This window comes from Thalia democratica, unplaced genomic scaffold, assembly GCF_965202585.1.
Source record: "Thalia democratica unplaced genomic scaffold, ktThaDemo2.hap1.1 HAP1_SCAFFOLD_503, whole genome shotgun sequence".
NCBI classification, from domain to species: Eukaryota; Metazoa; Chordata; class Thaliacea; order Salpida; family Salpidae; genus Thalia; species Thalia democratica.
The window spans coordinates 21,507-37,823 of NW_028139544.1; the positions used below are offsets into that span (position 1 = coordinate 21,507).

Below are 16,317 nucleotides of genomic sequence, written 5' to 3' on the forward strand. Positions count from 1 at the left end.
AAATTTTTTAAAGATTCGTTTTAAAAAAAGTAAATAAAATGGTAAAGTAAAAGTATTAAACATTATCAAAACTAAAAATTACCTAATTAAGTAATATTGCGCTAAAGAACTGTTTGTTAATTAATAAGTTAAGGATTAACATTAATAAATAGCTAATTAACTTTAAACTAAGTTATGTCTAATTTATTCACATCTATATTATTATAAATACTTACACATTTAAATATGTATAAAAAACTTAAAACATGCAAAATTGTCTTATTACTGTATTAAAAATACTTACTTCAACAAATAACTTGTAAACATAAGCCTAAAAACGTAAATAACTTAAACCTTTTGCACACGAATTTAATAGTTTTAATACCACTTATACAACAGTTGTTAATTGCTGTTAACTCTTGTATAAAAGTAGCCTGACTCAACTATTTGAAAAAACATTTCTTGCAAGATTAAACAAGTCATGGAAAGTGAAAACAAAAACAACAAAGAAATTTCTGAGCAAGAAAACTGCGCAGAGGCTCCCGTAGAAGCGACGGAACTTCCTGAAAGTCCTGTCAAAATTGCAGAACTTCCTGAAAGTCCTGCCAAAGTTTCTGAAGTTCCTGAAAGTCCTGCCAAAATTGCAGAAGTTGCTAAAAGTCCTGTCAAAGGTGCAGAAGTTGCTAAAAGTCCTGCCAAAGTTACTGACGTTCCTGCGGAAAGTGCCGAAACGAGAACTACTTCTTTTGTAGAAACTGTTGAAGAGAACGTTTCTGAATCAACCAGCCAACCTGAGGAGTCGGCTCCGAAAGTGGAGCTGAAAGATGCAAGCGAGCCGAGCAAAGACGATGATGAGGACGACGGAGAGGGGGAGACTTACGGATCCAAGTGGTCCTTTCTCCTCACCACCATAGGTTTCGCCGTCGGACTGGGAAACTTCTGGAGGTTCCCGATGACCCTCCAGCAAAACGGCGGGGGTTCGTGTTTTGTTTTTGTTTGCTAAGAAATGTTTTTAGTTTTTTATTCACAAAATTATGCTTCAAAGATTTGAATTTAAAAATAGCTAAGCTCAATAGTATGAATTTACTTACTTTATAAATCTTCAAAACTAATAAAGAAAATCTAATCATTTAAAAAAACTTGGTTTGATATGCGTTCTTAGTTTAAGTATATTTCAGGTGCCTTTTTGATTCCCTACTTGTTCTTCTTCCTGATCGGAGGCGTTCCCCTTCTCTTTATGGAGCTGTCAATGGGACAGGTGATCCGCAAGGGCAACGTCAAAACGTGGATGTCCGTTCATTCGGCCATGGCCGGTAATAACTCTAAAATCCTAAATATAAAAAATATTTAAAGACATTAAAAAGAACTTTTAGTATAACCTTTAGCAAATGTAGAAAGTTTTCAATAAATCCGGTTAAGTTTTCTTGACCCTAAATAGTATAACTTATCATAGGAATTGGAGTTTGCGGAATGATGATTTCGTTTCTGATTCAGTTGTACTACTCGTGTATCCTCGGGTGGGTCGCCTACTACTTAGTTAGAGGAGTGGTTAGTAAAAAGAATTTTGCAAATAAAAATATTTTTACTAAATAAAAATTAAATATTTAGTTTACCGCAAGCTGGACCGAGTTGCCATGGTCAAAATGCCCAGAACCTGATGTGCTAGCTGCAAGCAACCTCACCTGTGTAGCCAAAGATTCCGCAAAGTTTTTCTGGTTAGCGCCACCAACCTTAACTTAGGCAACAATGTTTAGAATTACATATGCGTATGTGTTTTTATATCTATTTCATTACATAAAAACAATAGATTTTTACGACCGTTTCGTAAATGAGATATATTACGCTATCAACCACAACGTTTTCTACATATTATACTCTGTAGTGTTCTTTTTAAGTTTAAATTGTTGCAATAAACTATATATATATATATTTGAACCAATTGCAAAGTAGTGTTGTTTTATCTAATATAAGTATATAAGATAAAACAGCACTACTTTGAAATTGGTTCAAACTTGAAGCTTTAAAATTTTAAAGTAATTATGTTGTTTTTAGTACATACTTGACTTTTTTTTAAGTATAGATCACTATACTTAAAAGTTCACAGTACAGTTTAACCTCCTGGACATGACGTTATACTGCACTGGTGTATAACTCGATAACCGAAAGGCTTTTTTATGCACCAGGTCCTTGGACTAAACTTTTTCGAGCTTTTTTTGTAGTTCAATAAACAACATGCACTTGTTTATATAAACAAAATTGACTATATAAAACATTTAAGACTTTCATAACATCAAAACTTCGCAGGTTCCAAGACACGTTGCACATAACGCCGAACATCGGAGTGTGGGGCGGCATCCAGTGGCACATCTACGGAGCGGTGGTGGCCGCGTGGGCGTTCGTCTACCTGGCCATGTGCAAGGGCCTGAAGACGTTCGAGAAGACGGTCAAGTTCACCACCATCGCCCCCATCCTCATACTCATGGTGCTGCTCTTCCACGCGGTGTCGCTGCCCGGATCTTTTTACGGCATCAGCAGCTTAATCAAACCCGACGTTAGTTTGTTGTCAGGTTTTATCCATTCTGACTTTTGTTCAGATCAGCTTTTACTACCAAACTCTTTTCCAACGACTCAGAACACGCGTGTTTGCTTAAACCTTTTCTCAGTAAATTCAAAATAATTTTAATCTCAGATCTCCATGCTGGCGAACCCGAAGACGTGGCTGACCGCCGCCTCGCAGATCTTCTTCTCGCTCTCCATCGGCTTTGGCGGCATGATCGCGTTCGCCAGCAAGCAGAAGCGCAGCTCGAACGTGCAGATGAACGCCTGGCTCATCGCCACCGTCAACAGCATGGTGTCCCTCAGCGCCGCCGTCATCGTCTTCAGCGTCAGGGGCTACCAGGCCGAGCAGCTGTACAAGCAGTGCGTGTTCGAGTTAGTTCGAACTTTTAATTTTTTTAACAGTATGAGTAATAGCTCTTTAGATAATTTCCATAATTTAAGTGTGACGTAAACCTAGCTGTTTTTAATAACATAGGTTTTCTAGATAGTTAAAAGTCTAACCTTGTAATAACTATGTTGTTGTGCTTGTTACTTAAAATTATTTTATAAGATATCATTAGAATAAAACATGAGATATTAAAGCAGTGTTTTCATTTTATTATTAATTAAAAAAGTATTTCTGCAAACATGGCATGACAATTTGTTTAAAGTAGTTTTATTGAAACATCAATTTTAACTTTTGCTTCCTCAGCAACATGGCGTTAGCAAACGTGGCGATACCGGAGGACAGTGTGTTGACCGATGAGCTGCAAAAGTGGAACGGAGCCGACAACGAAACTGACTACTCTCAGTGGAACAGCACTGGAACCTTTCAAGCCTGCAACGTTACCGAAAAGCTCGGAGAGGTTGTTTTTAAAGAAATGCTAAAGTTTTAAACACCTTTTAAAACTAAAACTGTAATATTGACTCATATAAGACTTTAATTTTTATACATTGTTTTACGCAAAGACAGTTTAAAATTATTAAATAAACTTGAAAATTGCATTAAACAAAAACATCCTAATTTCAGACTGACGTTGGAGGCACCGGATTAGCTTTCATTGTCTTCGCTCAGACCTTGGGATCCATGGGCATGGGGGGACGATTTTTGGCGCCTTTCTTCTTCGCAACGCTGCTCCTGCTGGGAGTCGCTTCAATTTTCGGAAACGTGGAAGGTGTGATGGACCCTTTGAAGAACTTGTACGAGATCATCACCGGCAAAAAGTTCAATCACAGATTTGTGCTGAGTGAGAGCTTTTTAATATAAGTATAATAAGTTTTTAACAAAGTATGCAGCAAAATAGCTAATTGATAAGCTAGAAATAAAAATTAATTATTAAAATTTTGAATAAAATGTTTGTATTTTTCTTTTAACAGCCGCATTAGTGATTTGCTCCATGGTTTTGTGCGTTATTTTCGTGGGAGGAAACGGCACCTATTGGCTCGGATTGTTCGATTCCTTCTGCGGTGAGCTGCCTCTGGTGACGGTGGCCGTGTTTGAGCTCATCGCCCTCAAGTACTTCTACGGGTTCGACAGGTGAGCGTTATAAATCAGCTTTAAGTTGTTGTAGTAAAACTAGGTTTTCATCAGATTTTTTTCAATTATTTAGGCTGATGAAGGAGCTTGAAAAGTACAAGGCCGAGAGGAAGTTCAGTTTTGAAACGATGAGCCGAGGCTTTCTCAGGGGAACTCTTCTAACCGGACTGTCGCTTTACGTGCTCGGAAGCGTCTGCCTGATTTTCGCGTACAAAAAGTTCACAGACCCTTTCAAGTACGGCGTTGTTGACGTCATGAACAATGTAAGTTTTTCTCGGATAAAACTATTTACTAAACCCAGACCTGTTTGGTTTAGTTTAATTTTTCTAAATTAATTTAAACAGCTATGATAGCAACAAACTTTTACACATGTCATTTAATTTTATTTTTAAACACTAGATGGCGGAAGACAGTTTGTTTTACGGCAGCGGGCACCTGGTAGTGGCGGTGGTGCTGACCGTCTTGTGCATCGGGGCCATTCCCTTGGCCATCTTCGGCAGCAGGTTCGAAAATTTCAGGAGGTTCTGCCAGCGCAAGAGTTCGAACCAGCAAGTCGGAGCCGTGAAGATGACCGACCTCGAAAAATCTCAGCGAGGCGACGAAGACCTCACGGATAAGGTGTGGGCTGGCCCGGAGCAGGACGTTGAAGCCGGCGAAGTGTAATTTTTTATTGTCTTTCTACACGTGATCAATTTGTTACAAATCAAATTATTTTCCTCATCTATTTTGCAAAGTATCTTTCCTTTCAAATAAATAAAATTATGTGCACACAAATATATATGTTCTCACAAACTTACCAATAACTTATTACTAAAATATTAAGCGTCTTCGTTTTTATATTTATTTAATTGTTGTTGACAGCACAGTTCGCGTTAAACTGTTACACAAAAATAAAGATACAAGTTTTTGTGTTGTATACAAAATAGCTATTCAAACGTTTAACTATCAACAGCTTTTAAGCACTTCTCTGCTTAAATGTTGAAGCTGGTTAGTGAATCTTGTAGAAAGCCTTTTCTTTATTTTCAATAAATAAACCTTTCAATACGTTTTTCTGTCATATATAACAGATAGTTTAATAATAATCATATTAATAAATATTAGAATCTCAGTTTATCCATAAAGTTTCTAATGTTATTATCTAATGCAATTTTCTAATGCGGTTTTTAGTTTACGAACGACAATAACACTTATGTCTTGTTTTTACAATAAGTAAACGATCAGAGCGTAGCTTTAGCGTTATTAGTTTTAAAACTGCATTAATTGCTTTACGTTAGTACTGCATCAATAAATTTGGTTTCATAATTTGTCTTACATAGCATCAAAAAGATCTATCTAAACTTCTGATAAGTGAGATTTTCACTTTTTTCTACCTACAACTGGTTTTCAATTTAATACAAGTAGTTACTTTAAACTTAAGATTCTATCTAAACTATTTTTTATAAAACTACGATAAAGTTAAAGATTTTTTTTACTTAATTTAAATGCTTTGCTTTCATTTCAATGGAGCTTTGTAAACAATTTGAATATAGAACTACTTGATACAATCAAAATATTACAAATCTGTTTAAACTAAAGGTTTTAGTAGAATATATTGTTTTTTTTCATATTCAATTTTATATTTAGGTAAACTGTAAATCAAGAACTTTTTCTTCAGTTTCGTTTTGTTTAACGTAATTTTTTACTTTATTGAAATAGTTTATGACCTTTACTATCTATTTCAAACAGTTTAGAAATATTTTTTAAATAGTTTTACACATTGTAACAAAAGCAACAACAAACGCAAGTTAAAACTAGTTAAAATAGTAACAATTTTGAAACTGGTAAAGTATATGTAGTAATAACATATAAGGTCTAAAAGTACAAGACATAAGATTTGTTGTTTATTACGTATTTGTAGCAGAGTGCTGGCATTCCAAGGTAAAACTTTTTGGGTAGCTGTAAAATTTGCGCGAGCGTACAAAATTGCACGAAGACACTGTTGCACGAGTTGAATTTCATTAAATTTATTTTTTTTTATATTTAATATTTTTATTTTGTTACCCCTAACCCTTACCATCCGTCGGTAACTTATTTTATTATTACAGTGCTTATTCACTTATCCGGACGCTCACTTATCCGGACAGTTTCGGTCAGAAAAAATTCAAAAAAATTTCAATAGTAAACACAAAAATTTATTCAAAAAGTTTCGCAACATTTTAAATTCCATAAGTTTTCGGCTGAAAATGTGGAAAAACAACAAAACAAACGTATATTATTTCTAATTTTAGTAAAACTTCCAATTAAAACTAATTTGTTAGGAGTGATATGTTTCCGTTAAATTGACTTTAAACTTAGTCAAAGCTTTCCGTTTTCATTCTGTCTGTTTTTTTAATTAAAAAAAGTCTTTCATTTTATTTAAAGAGATAGGTTTACATTATTTTTGTTTTTAAAGATAAATTTAATTTTTACTTTTTTTAATCAAAAATTATTATTTTTTTAAATTAATAGTTAGGGCAGGTGCAATTACAAATGATGAATTTTACTTGCTAAACCCATAAAAAATGTATATAGTTGCAGAGGGTTAGTAAGTCTGATGTTTTTCTACCACAGAAAAAAATAGATTAATTAACCTTAAGTTTAGCTTTTATTATTTATCATTTTATTATATATTACTTACAATTATTTGTTTTTACCATAACAGTTTTATTATGCATTGCATTATATGCAGCAGTTATATTAGTATATGAAAAAAATTATTTTTTGTAGTTATCCGGATTTTTAGTTATCCAGACACGTTTACAGAAAAATCTTGCCCAACTTGTCCGGATAAGTGAATAAGCACTGTATTATAGTTTTTAATATTTTTACTATCACAGTTATTCCTAACCCATCAGTAACTTCTTTTCTTTTTGTTTTTTTATTAATTTAACTTATAGGTTTTATTTGTGTTTTTTTATATATTTATTTTCTATATTTTTTTTATTCTCGTGCGAAAATGACCCTCCGTGCAAAATTGTAACTCGTAGAAAATTGACCCTTGGTGCAAAAGTATTTTAGTGCAATTTTGTGCCCTCGTGCAATTCAGTCTTCGTGCAATTTTAGACCCGTTCCCCATTTACCCATTATGATCTACTCACCCTTGATAACTAATGTACTCTTTAAAGCTAATTGAATTAAATAATTTATTTACATGTTTTACAAGGAACGGGTCTAATTTGCACGTAAACAAAAATGCACGAGGCTACTAAATTGCAAGAGGGGACTGAATTGCACGAGAAGAAAAATTGCACGAGTGCACAAAAATGCACGAAACCAAATTTGCACAAAGCCAAAATTGCACGAGGGTACAAAATTTCACGAGGAAAAAAAAATTGCAAAAAGACGATTTTGCACCAAGGGTCAATTATGCACGAGTTACATTTTCGCACGTGTAAAAATAAAGAAAAGCTAAAATTAAAATTAAAAATAAACATAATAAATACTATAAAACGATTTATTAAAAAAAAATTACTGACCGAGGGTAAGGGTTAGGGGTAACAGTGATAGTAAAAAAAATTAAATTAGAAAGACTTAATAAAAATTAAATAAACTAATAAAAAAAATTAACCTGTGCAAAATCGTCTGACTGCACAAAAGTGTCTTCGCGCAAAAATGACCTTTCGTGCAAAAGTATCTTCGTGCAAAATTATCCCCTCGAGCAAATATTTCTTCGTGCAAAATTATCTTCTTGCAGTTTTGTCCCCTCGTGCAATTTTGTTAGAAGTGATCGGATTAGAAATACTTGGGTTAGAAATTATCGGGTTAGAAGTGATCAAGTTAGAAATGATCTGGTTAGAAATGATCAGGATAGAAATGATCGGGTTAGAAATGATCGGGTTAGAAATGATCGCTGGTTATAAATGATAGTTAAACCATAAAAACTTAGACAATTCATAAGTAAAACTTTTGAAATGAAGACAATTTTTTATACCTAAACATTGCAAACATAGGCAATAAAAAAAAATTACTTTAAGTTTTCAATAATACTTCTAACATAAAGATTCACTTTTTAAATTGTACTGCTGTTTGTTTTCTTTTTTTTTTACAGTTTTAAATTGAATTGTGCCAAAACCACCTGAAGCAGATAAAGTTTTTATATTTATAGCTTCGTCACTCAAAGCTCATAAAATGTAATTACTATCTTTATAATTATATTAGCACAGTTTCATTGAAAAGTAAAAAATACAATTGTTATCTTATCAAGAGCCCTAAAATTTTGCATCTTTTAGACCTATAGTTTGTACTAAAATTGACTAACCTAGTACTTTCACAAAAGTACTTTTTAATAATTTTTAGATATTCAAATAAGTGTATTTGTATTTCACACATACATTTTGTATATCTGATCTTTTTTGACCTGCGTTAAATAAACGCAAATTAGCAAACGTTTTTATAAGTTGCTTTAAGACGTTTATAGTTAGTAAAACAGCATTATATGTCTATAAAATCTAAAAAGAACTTCTGTAATGTTGCATGAGCTGTATGTAAGCAACTAAGAATTAAAATTTATTAGATACTTTTCAAAATTGTGGTTGACTTTTTTCGACCTAAAGTGTTTACATTGTTTTAAAACAACTATTAAAACTTTAATCTAGGTTTTTAAGGTTGAACTTAAAGCTTTGCTTTGTTGCAATGTATTTTTGTTTAATTCCTTTAAACTTAAAGCCATTTAAAGTATTTATGAAATTTATTTTCACATAAGTAGATAAACTATATCAAGTTCTATAAATACAAACTCACTTTTTCTTTAATAATTTAAAAGAAGATTTTTTGGAGTAATTTTTTTAAATAAAATAATCATTTTTAATTTTTAGACAACATTTTTTTTAATTCTAATTTGTTTTGAGTAAACTTTGTAATAACAAATATAGTAGAGTCCAAGTTTTAATCTTTTATTAATTTAAAGTTTTGTTTGATGACAAAATACATTTTTTAATCTTTTAAATTTATTTCAGATTCTTATGAAGATATTTAAAATTAAAAGGCTAAATTCAAATTAGAGAATGTGTTTAAAATATTTGAATGTTGTAGTTCGTATTAAATTTTTACAAAGCGTACTTGTAAAATATAAAAACATGTACAATATCGAAGTTCTTATAACTTGTCGTATATATTACAAAGCTTCAATCTAAAGTGTTTTTCGATAACAAATGAAAAATTATTTAGATATTTTATATTATTTATAAATTTAGGAAAAAAGTTTAATGGTGACTTAACTAAAATTTAAATGTTGTACTAAACCGTTTGTTTTAATGGCAAAAAATAAAGAGTGATGTCGTTTATTTTAAAGTTATAAATAAGCTCTTATACTTAAAAGACTTTTGAATACTGATTGAAGTTCCCCTTAAGTAGTGGCGATCCTGTAATATTTTTTACTAAAAACATAAGTTATAAAGATCAGAAAGTATTATACTTCACAACATTCTTTCAAAATATAAACAACGAATTAATAAAGAGCATGTCTTTTATATTTTAGTACTGCATTTTTTTGTTATCAAAAACATATCTAACATTCTCAAATATAAAAAATATAGTATTAAAAACATTTGTAATAAACACAAAACATTTTTCAGTTGCAAAACTTTTTATTTTACCACAAATTAGATGTCTTTACGAAGTGTTAAACATCTATTAACAATGTAAAATGTTAACTAAATGGTGAAAGCAGTTTACTTGAAAATACTTAAACTGGTGGTAAAGTTTAAAATAAGCTAACGACATAAAGTTTTATTTCAATCTTGTACTATACTGGACAATGACGTTGAACTGCATTTAAGTAAAGTACGACTCGACAACCGAAAAAAGTTCCTTCGTACACCAGGTTTTAAAACCAAATAATTTTAGAGTGGTTTTTTTAGTCGTTCATTATAAAAAATATAGTAAAGTTTCAAACACGGATATTACTTATTAAATAATTTTACAAATTAACATTGCTATATGTTGTTTTATAAGAAGTTATCGATATACTTAAAAATAGAAAACTTAAATGAGTAAATTTATGCGATGAAAAAATTTTAACAAATAAAAATTTGCTTTAATCTAACTGCGAAGTCATTCTTTATGCTAGAAAGCTATGTAAGGTAACTATTGAACGGGTAAACTTTTTCGGACGATCGGAAAAGTTTCTGTTTGTGACATACCATTTATCCTCAAGGATATCGTAGGTATGAACAGCTAAGTTCGTCTTTTCAGGATGAACCACCAACTTTTGCGCTTGGCTAAACACAAAAAAACTGTTTCCGTTGGCAACCAAGTTAACTGTGCCGTAAAAACAAGAGGAGCTGGCAGCGATGAAGGTGAACTGCCCCGTCAAGCAATCGTAAACTTCGTGGTTCGAGAAGAAACCACCCCCCACGACGTACAGCTTGTTTCCCCTTGCCAGCAAGCCGGGAGACTTCCGGCCGACGCGCATCGGGGGAAGGACGGACCACTTGTCGAGGTGATGGTCGTAACTCTCAACGTTTTTCGATGAGAGGTTACTGCCGCCCACGACCACGCACTGACCGTTGAAAGGTGCGCACGAAGCCTCGTCCCTTTCGCTCGGCGTGCTCGCCACTAGTTGCCACGCATCCTCCTCGGGCGAGTATGCCGCGCTCACCGCGCTCCAGCGCGCGCCGAAAGCGTATATTTTGCCCATGAACGAGCAAGCGCAAGGCCATGTTCGATCTGCGGAGGACATTCCAAAACGCTCCAAGCGTCGGTTGTTCTGCAGTAAACTTCAAACGAGTCTATCAAAAAGCCATCGCGCTTGCATGTGCCGATGCAGTAAACTTTTGTTCCCAAAACAATTGCCGCGTCCGTTCTTTTCTGTCGGTTCATCGAGGCGAAGCTTTTTACTTTTCTTATCTCGCAACCGTCAATTTGGTAAGCTGCTGATGATGAACTGTAATCTTCTTTATCATCATAATCATCTACAATGAACATGACTTCAATGCCGTCATTTTTTTCATGGTAACACCGGTATTGCAGCAAACTGCTTTTCACAAAATTGCGTTTGTTTCTTTTAATTTCCAAAGCTTTATCGAAAAGTAAATCACAATATAAATTGTCTGAGCAGAGTCGATGTGGCTTCAAAACATCGACTATTATTTCTTCACTCAGTAAAGCTAGTCGAACCTTTTCTGCTAAATCATTAAAATACGCTTTACGATCAGAATGTTTATAGCTTATCCAATCTGCTATAAAATTGAAAATCTGTAGTTCTGAATCGATCCTTAAGTTCGAAGAAGAAACAATGCTTAGCACATCTTGATACCCTAGATTGTAAAAAACTTCTAAATTGGACTTTGTTAAGTAGCATTGAAAAAACAAATTATAAAAAAAGTCCTGCAACTTTTTTAGATAAAAGATTTTAGACAGTTCAAAAAAGAAAGAGTAGTTTTTTATAGTTACTTTATCAATAATTTCTTCACAAATGTACTTTCTGAAATTTGGATTATCCAAAGTCCTTTCAGCCTCCAGCAAACTAATAATGTTGTTTTGATCCACTTCTATTTTGCCTAAAAAATTATCAAACATATAAGTTATTTTTAAGGAAATTTTATAAATATAAATAAGGTGTTTTTCTAATATACTTAAAGGAGAAGCTGCTCACCCTAAGATAAACTAATACATTTTTAACACGCTTTAGTTTTGTTTTTGAAGTAACCTTCCTATAAAACTTAAATTTAGAGTATGACTTTTTTGTGCATTTAGTGTTCAGCGCAACGAATATTTTTAGAAAAAATATCAACACGAAACTTCTCAAATATGTGTGCAAATTTTTTGGTAGCGCTACATTCATGATACCCTACAACACAGCAATGCTGAGTATCTTTTTAAATTATATTACCTAATGTGTTGTACACTAAAACAAGTGACTGTTGTTAGTATTAAAAACAGATTAAAATTTATGATATTTTATTTTCATGTAAAACTATTAACATATTTAAAAACAAGAAGTACCATGAGACTTGTAAGAATAATTTCGAACTCCATAGATTTGAAAATTTTAACAACTGAAGTGTTTTTAAGAGTGTTTTATGTAGTAATTTGTCTTAACTAAAAAAGATTGCTCAATTTACTGAAATGTAAAGAGTTTATTTAAATAAAGATGTGCAAATTAAATATTTTATTTACAATAAGTATTTTTTTATATAAAAAGATATTGTATAACTTTAAGTAAAAGTTGTGTTTCAAAATTGTCTATTAAAATTATACAAAATGTATATAAAATAAAAACCATTTTACAATCTTTAAGTAAAAAATTTGTTTTACAATTATGTATTAAAATTATACAAAAAATATTTAAAATAAACATTTAAAAAAAAAAATTATGTGCAAGAAAAACAGTTTAGATATAAATCAAGAATTCAATTTTGAAAAGTATATAGAAATGTATTCTTCTAAAATTTAAACAAACGTATTATTGATATTTTGACAACATAAGCAATGTGGAAAATGTGCTAATAATTGATAGCAATTTTAAATTTTTTAATTTATAAGGCTCACCTTTTGTTATAAAGTCCAGCAGACTTTTCACGCTTGATTCGGATATTTCGGGGAAATAAAAACTATTAGTTTTATCACTTAGAAAATGTTTTCTTCTGTTGAAATATATGAAGTTCTGAATTAGAAAGTTGAGGGAAGCTGAGATACTTTTTGCTGAGGCCCAGCTACTATCACTGCTTTTTGCGTTGAAATATAGTTTCCCATTGCTTTTATAGTTTATTTTCTGTGTGTGAAAAAATTGTAGTTGACCTGAATGAAACTAAATAAGTGTGTATATCTTAATATAAGGAATTTGAAAGAGTTGAAAATAAAACGACAATACTTTTTAATCTAGACGAAATTTAACAGTTTTTTTAAACTAAAAAACTTAACCACTAATTGTTTCTTATAATTATTTTATTTTCTATATTTATAGAATTTCCATAAATAAAGTTGGCAAGAAAGACAATTTTTTATCAAATTATGTTCTTAATAAAAAGACTTAAACATAGTAATAAATTTTTAAAAAGATCTTCAAGGATAAAATAAAAACGAAAAAAATCGCTTAGTTATTGAACAGTACTTATTTTTTCAGGGAGACCTTTAAAAACTGTAAGTGAAATAACATAAACACATATGATAGTAAAAAGTGCATTGTTTAACTGCGTTTTTTAAAGACTGAAAAATAATTCTTTTATATAATTTAAAAATAAATCCTACACCACTAGGATTTGAACCCGCGGCCTTCTGGTTGCTTTCGACGGCTAACACTGACCAACAAACGTAATATTTTAGTTAAAAATGAATAGTTTTTTCTACATTGTAAATTTATTTTTTTTATTCTACTATTACACGAAAGCTTTAGGCTAAATTAAGAGTTATAAATTTATCTTATTCTTAAGTAGTTTGTTTAGTTTAGGAAAACGGTCAGAAAGAGAATAGAAAAGTTTTAAATAAGTTACTGTAATTTTACTTTTTAATTATTTTTCTAATATCAACTTCTTCCTAAAAACAAAATTAAGACTTGAATGTACAATAATTTATCCATAGGTCTGTTTTGTTTAGTAATATTCGTATTGAAGAAAATAAGTTTTGTTTATTAAAATGTTTATCATTCAAAAATTTCCTCAGTCGCTTAATTGTTTTGCTTAGTTTGATTCATACAGGTATACAGTAGCGTCGCGTGGTCTATGTTAGGGGGTGCTGCAGATTGACATAGTCAAATAAAAAACCCTAGTTTGAACGTTTAAATATGAATTATAAAGGTCTTATAAAAAAAAAAAGCAAACTTGTCTGAAAATAAACTTGTCTGAACATACTTGGATGAATAACAAATCTTAAACAAATTATAAAATTATACACATATATATTTAAATATGTACTATATCTTTGTATATCATCATCCCTTCAAAACAACTATAGCTACTTTTTTTTGGATTTATATCCGTGTAAATTTCTGTATTTCTCTAATTATAAATTTACTAACTTAAAATTAAGACTTGTCTAACTAGTAATAAAAATCAAAAATAAAATAAAAAATAGGCAAGTAATTAAATAAAAAACTTGCTTAAAACAACTAAAACTTTTTTACACGTAAAAAAATACTGGATAAAGTTTATTCAGACTAAATATAAAAGTTTGCCACTTTACCTGGAAACATTATCAGTAGTAAAACTTCGGTTTGACTCAAAAAATCTATCATATAATAAAAAATTTTATTGATCATCAAATTTTTTTTTATTAAAAAACATATTTAAAGTAGCTTTACAGTATCTTTTTATGGTTATTTTACTTTTTAACACAGTTTCTTACCTTAAACTTTACTTTAAACTAAAAATACACCCTAAAATGTGTACTTTTAAAAAACTAAAAGAAATTTGGAAAACCTGGAAAAAAAATTTTAATAAACAAGTGGCAACCCTGAGTTTGTAAACTTCCTACAGGTAATAATTTCTAATTATAAAAAACATTATACAAAATAATGTATATCTTATATGAAATATGTAGATAATTTCAAAAATTTACAAAAAACCTAAAAGTAAACTATAGTCAGACTTAGCTTTTAATACACATAATTAACAAATAAAGCAAAACTTACAAAAAGCTCCTTGTTTACAAACTAAAAAATAAATAAAAGTTTTAAAATATTCTATAATCAATAAAGACTCCTTTCAAAAAACATTAAACTGAAACAACTAATTGTTTCTTTAAAACAACTTAGTTAAAAGAAATAGGTTATAATACACAAACTTAATAAAAAATGCAAAATTCATGAAAATGTAGAGTATTAGTAAACTATCAAAGCTAAAAATTGTAAAATAACCTATAAACATTTGAATCTATTTATTAATATGTGTTTTTATTTAATTTCAGGAGACAAAGGTCTTAATTAGTTTATTAAATTTTTTTTAAATAAATATTTATGATGCCATAAGAAAGAGTGAAAATTAGGTTTTACACACGAATCGGGGCACACGCTTTTTAGCATTATTTGCAGGAACTTTTTACTATTTTATATGAAATTCAATATATATTTACTACAGGTCCAAATTTCTGTGATTTTAAAAAGTAAAGACGTCGTAAGGTACGCACTTTGAGAGGTACGCACCCGCGTAAGGTACGCACTAATAAAAAACTTTTTTAACTCTTCATAATTGGTTTGAGATGCTTATTAAATACTTAACATTTAAAAACTTTTTGCAAGTACTATCAGAGACGAAGACAAGCTCTTTAAAGCAAAGATAGAAAACTGTAACTACTAGTGACATTTCAACTACGTTTGACATTTTTATTATATCAAAACTTTATCGTCAAATAAATAAATGTTATTACTTTCATTAGACATGTATTTTATTAAAAGCAAATAAAAAAAAAATTGATAATAAGTTTAAATTAGTTTAAGATAAGAATTTTGTTTATTTATCAGTAGACAAAAATGCAAATATTTAGAGAAATGAAACTCTAAAATTTATCAAACTTAAATAAAATATAATAAATTTTTAAGTTTAAACTACAGACTTTTTTTTAAATAAATAAACAACTTAATTTAATTTTAAAATTTGATTCATCAGTTTTTGACAGAAAAAAACCTTGATTAAAACGGTACAAGTTTAACTAAACAACTATAATACAACAACTGATCTAATATAGAAACACAAGTTTATTTAACATTAGTATTTTAAAAACTAACACAAAATGAGTTTAGTTGTTGTTTTTTGTTTTTACACAGTTAAGGTTTTTCAATTTTAACCACTGAATCGTAAAACAAGTGAAATTAAACAATAATATATAGCATAAATTGTTTAGAATTATTTTAACAGGTTTAACATATGTTTTAAACTAGTAAACAGTAAACTTAAACATATTTAACTGTACATCTGTATCAAGACTTCAGTCGGGGTACACATGCTTAACTGTAATCAAACAATATATACACCTATTTGGGCACGACTGTTTTTTTTAACTCTTATTTGATTTCAATGTTGTTAGAAAAGTTTTGGTATACATTTTGTTTGTAATTTACTAAGTAAATATAGTATTCAGAATTTTTGTTTGTGTTATCCGTTAAAGATAGAAAAAAAAAAATTATATCGTAATATAGGGGTGGGCAACGTACAGCCCGCGAGCTGAATCCGGCGCGCAAAGTGAAAATGACCGGCCCCCGACCGTTTTTTAAACTTAATTGGAATCCGACCCCAAATGAAAATGACCGACCCGCGACCGCGAGCGAAGTGACAGGCCCGAAAAGGGTGTAACAAATTTATTACCAATATATT

General features: G+C 30.5%; 1 protein-coding gene across 1 annotated transcript; it reads left to right on the forward strand.

The window, feature by feature from the left end:
* Positions 1-460: 460 nt before the first annotated feature.
* On the forward strand, positions 461-4,717 carry LOC145846548 (sodium-dependent neutral amino acid transporter B(0)AT1-like). The gene is made up of 11 exons (XM_082953268.1): positions 461-956; positions 1,158-1,292; positions 1,433-1,527; positions 1,588-1,694; positions 2,284-2,530; positions 2,669-2,910; positions 3,230-3,383; positions 3,548-3,764; positions 3,895-4,054; positions 4,128-4,317; positions 4,454-4,717. Exons 1-11 carry the CDS (start codon positions 461-463, stop codon positions 4,715-4,717), a joined length of 2,307 nt encoding a protein of 768 aa, XP_082809394.1.
* Positions 4,718-16,317: the final 11,600 nt, after the last annotated feature.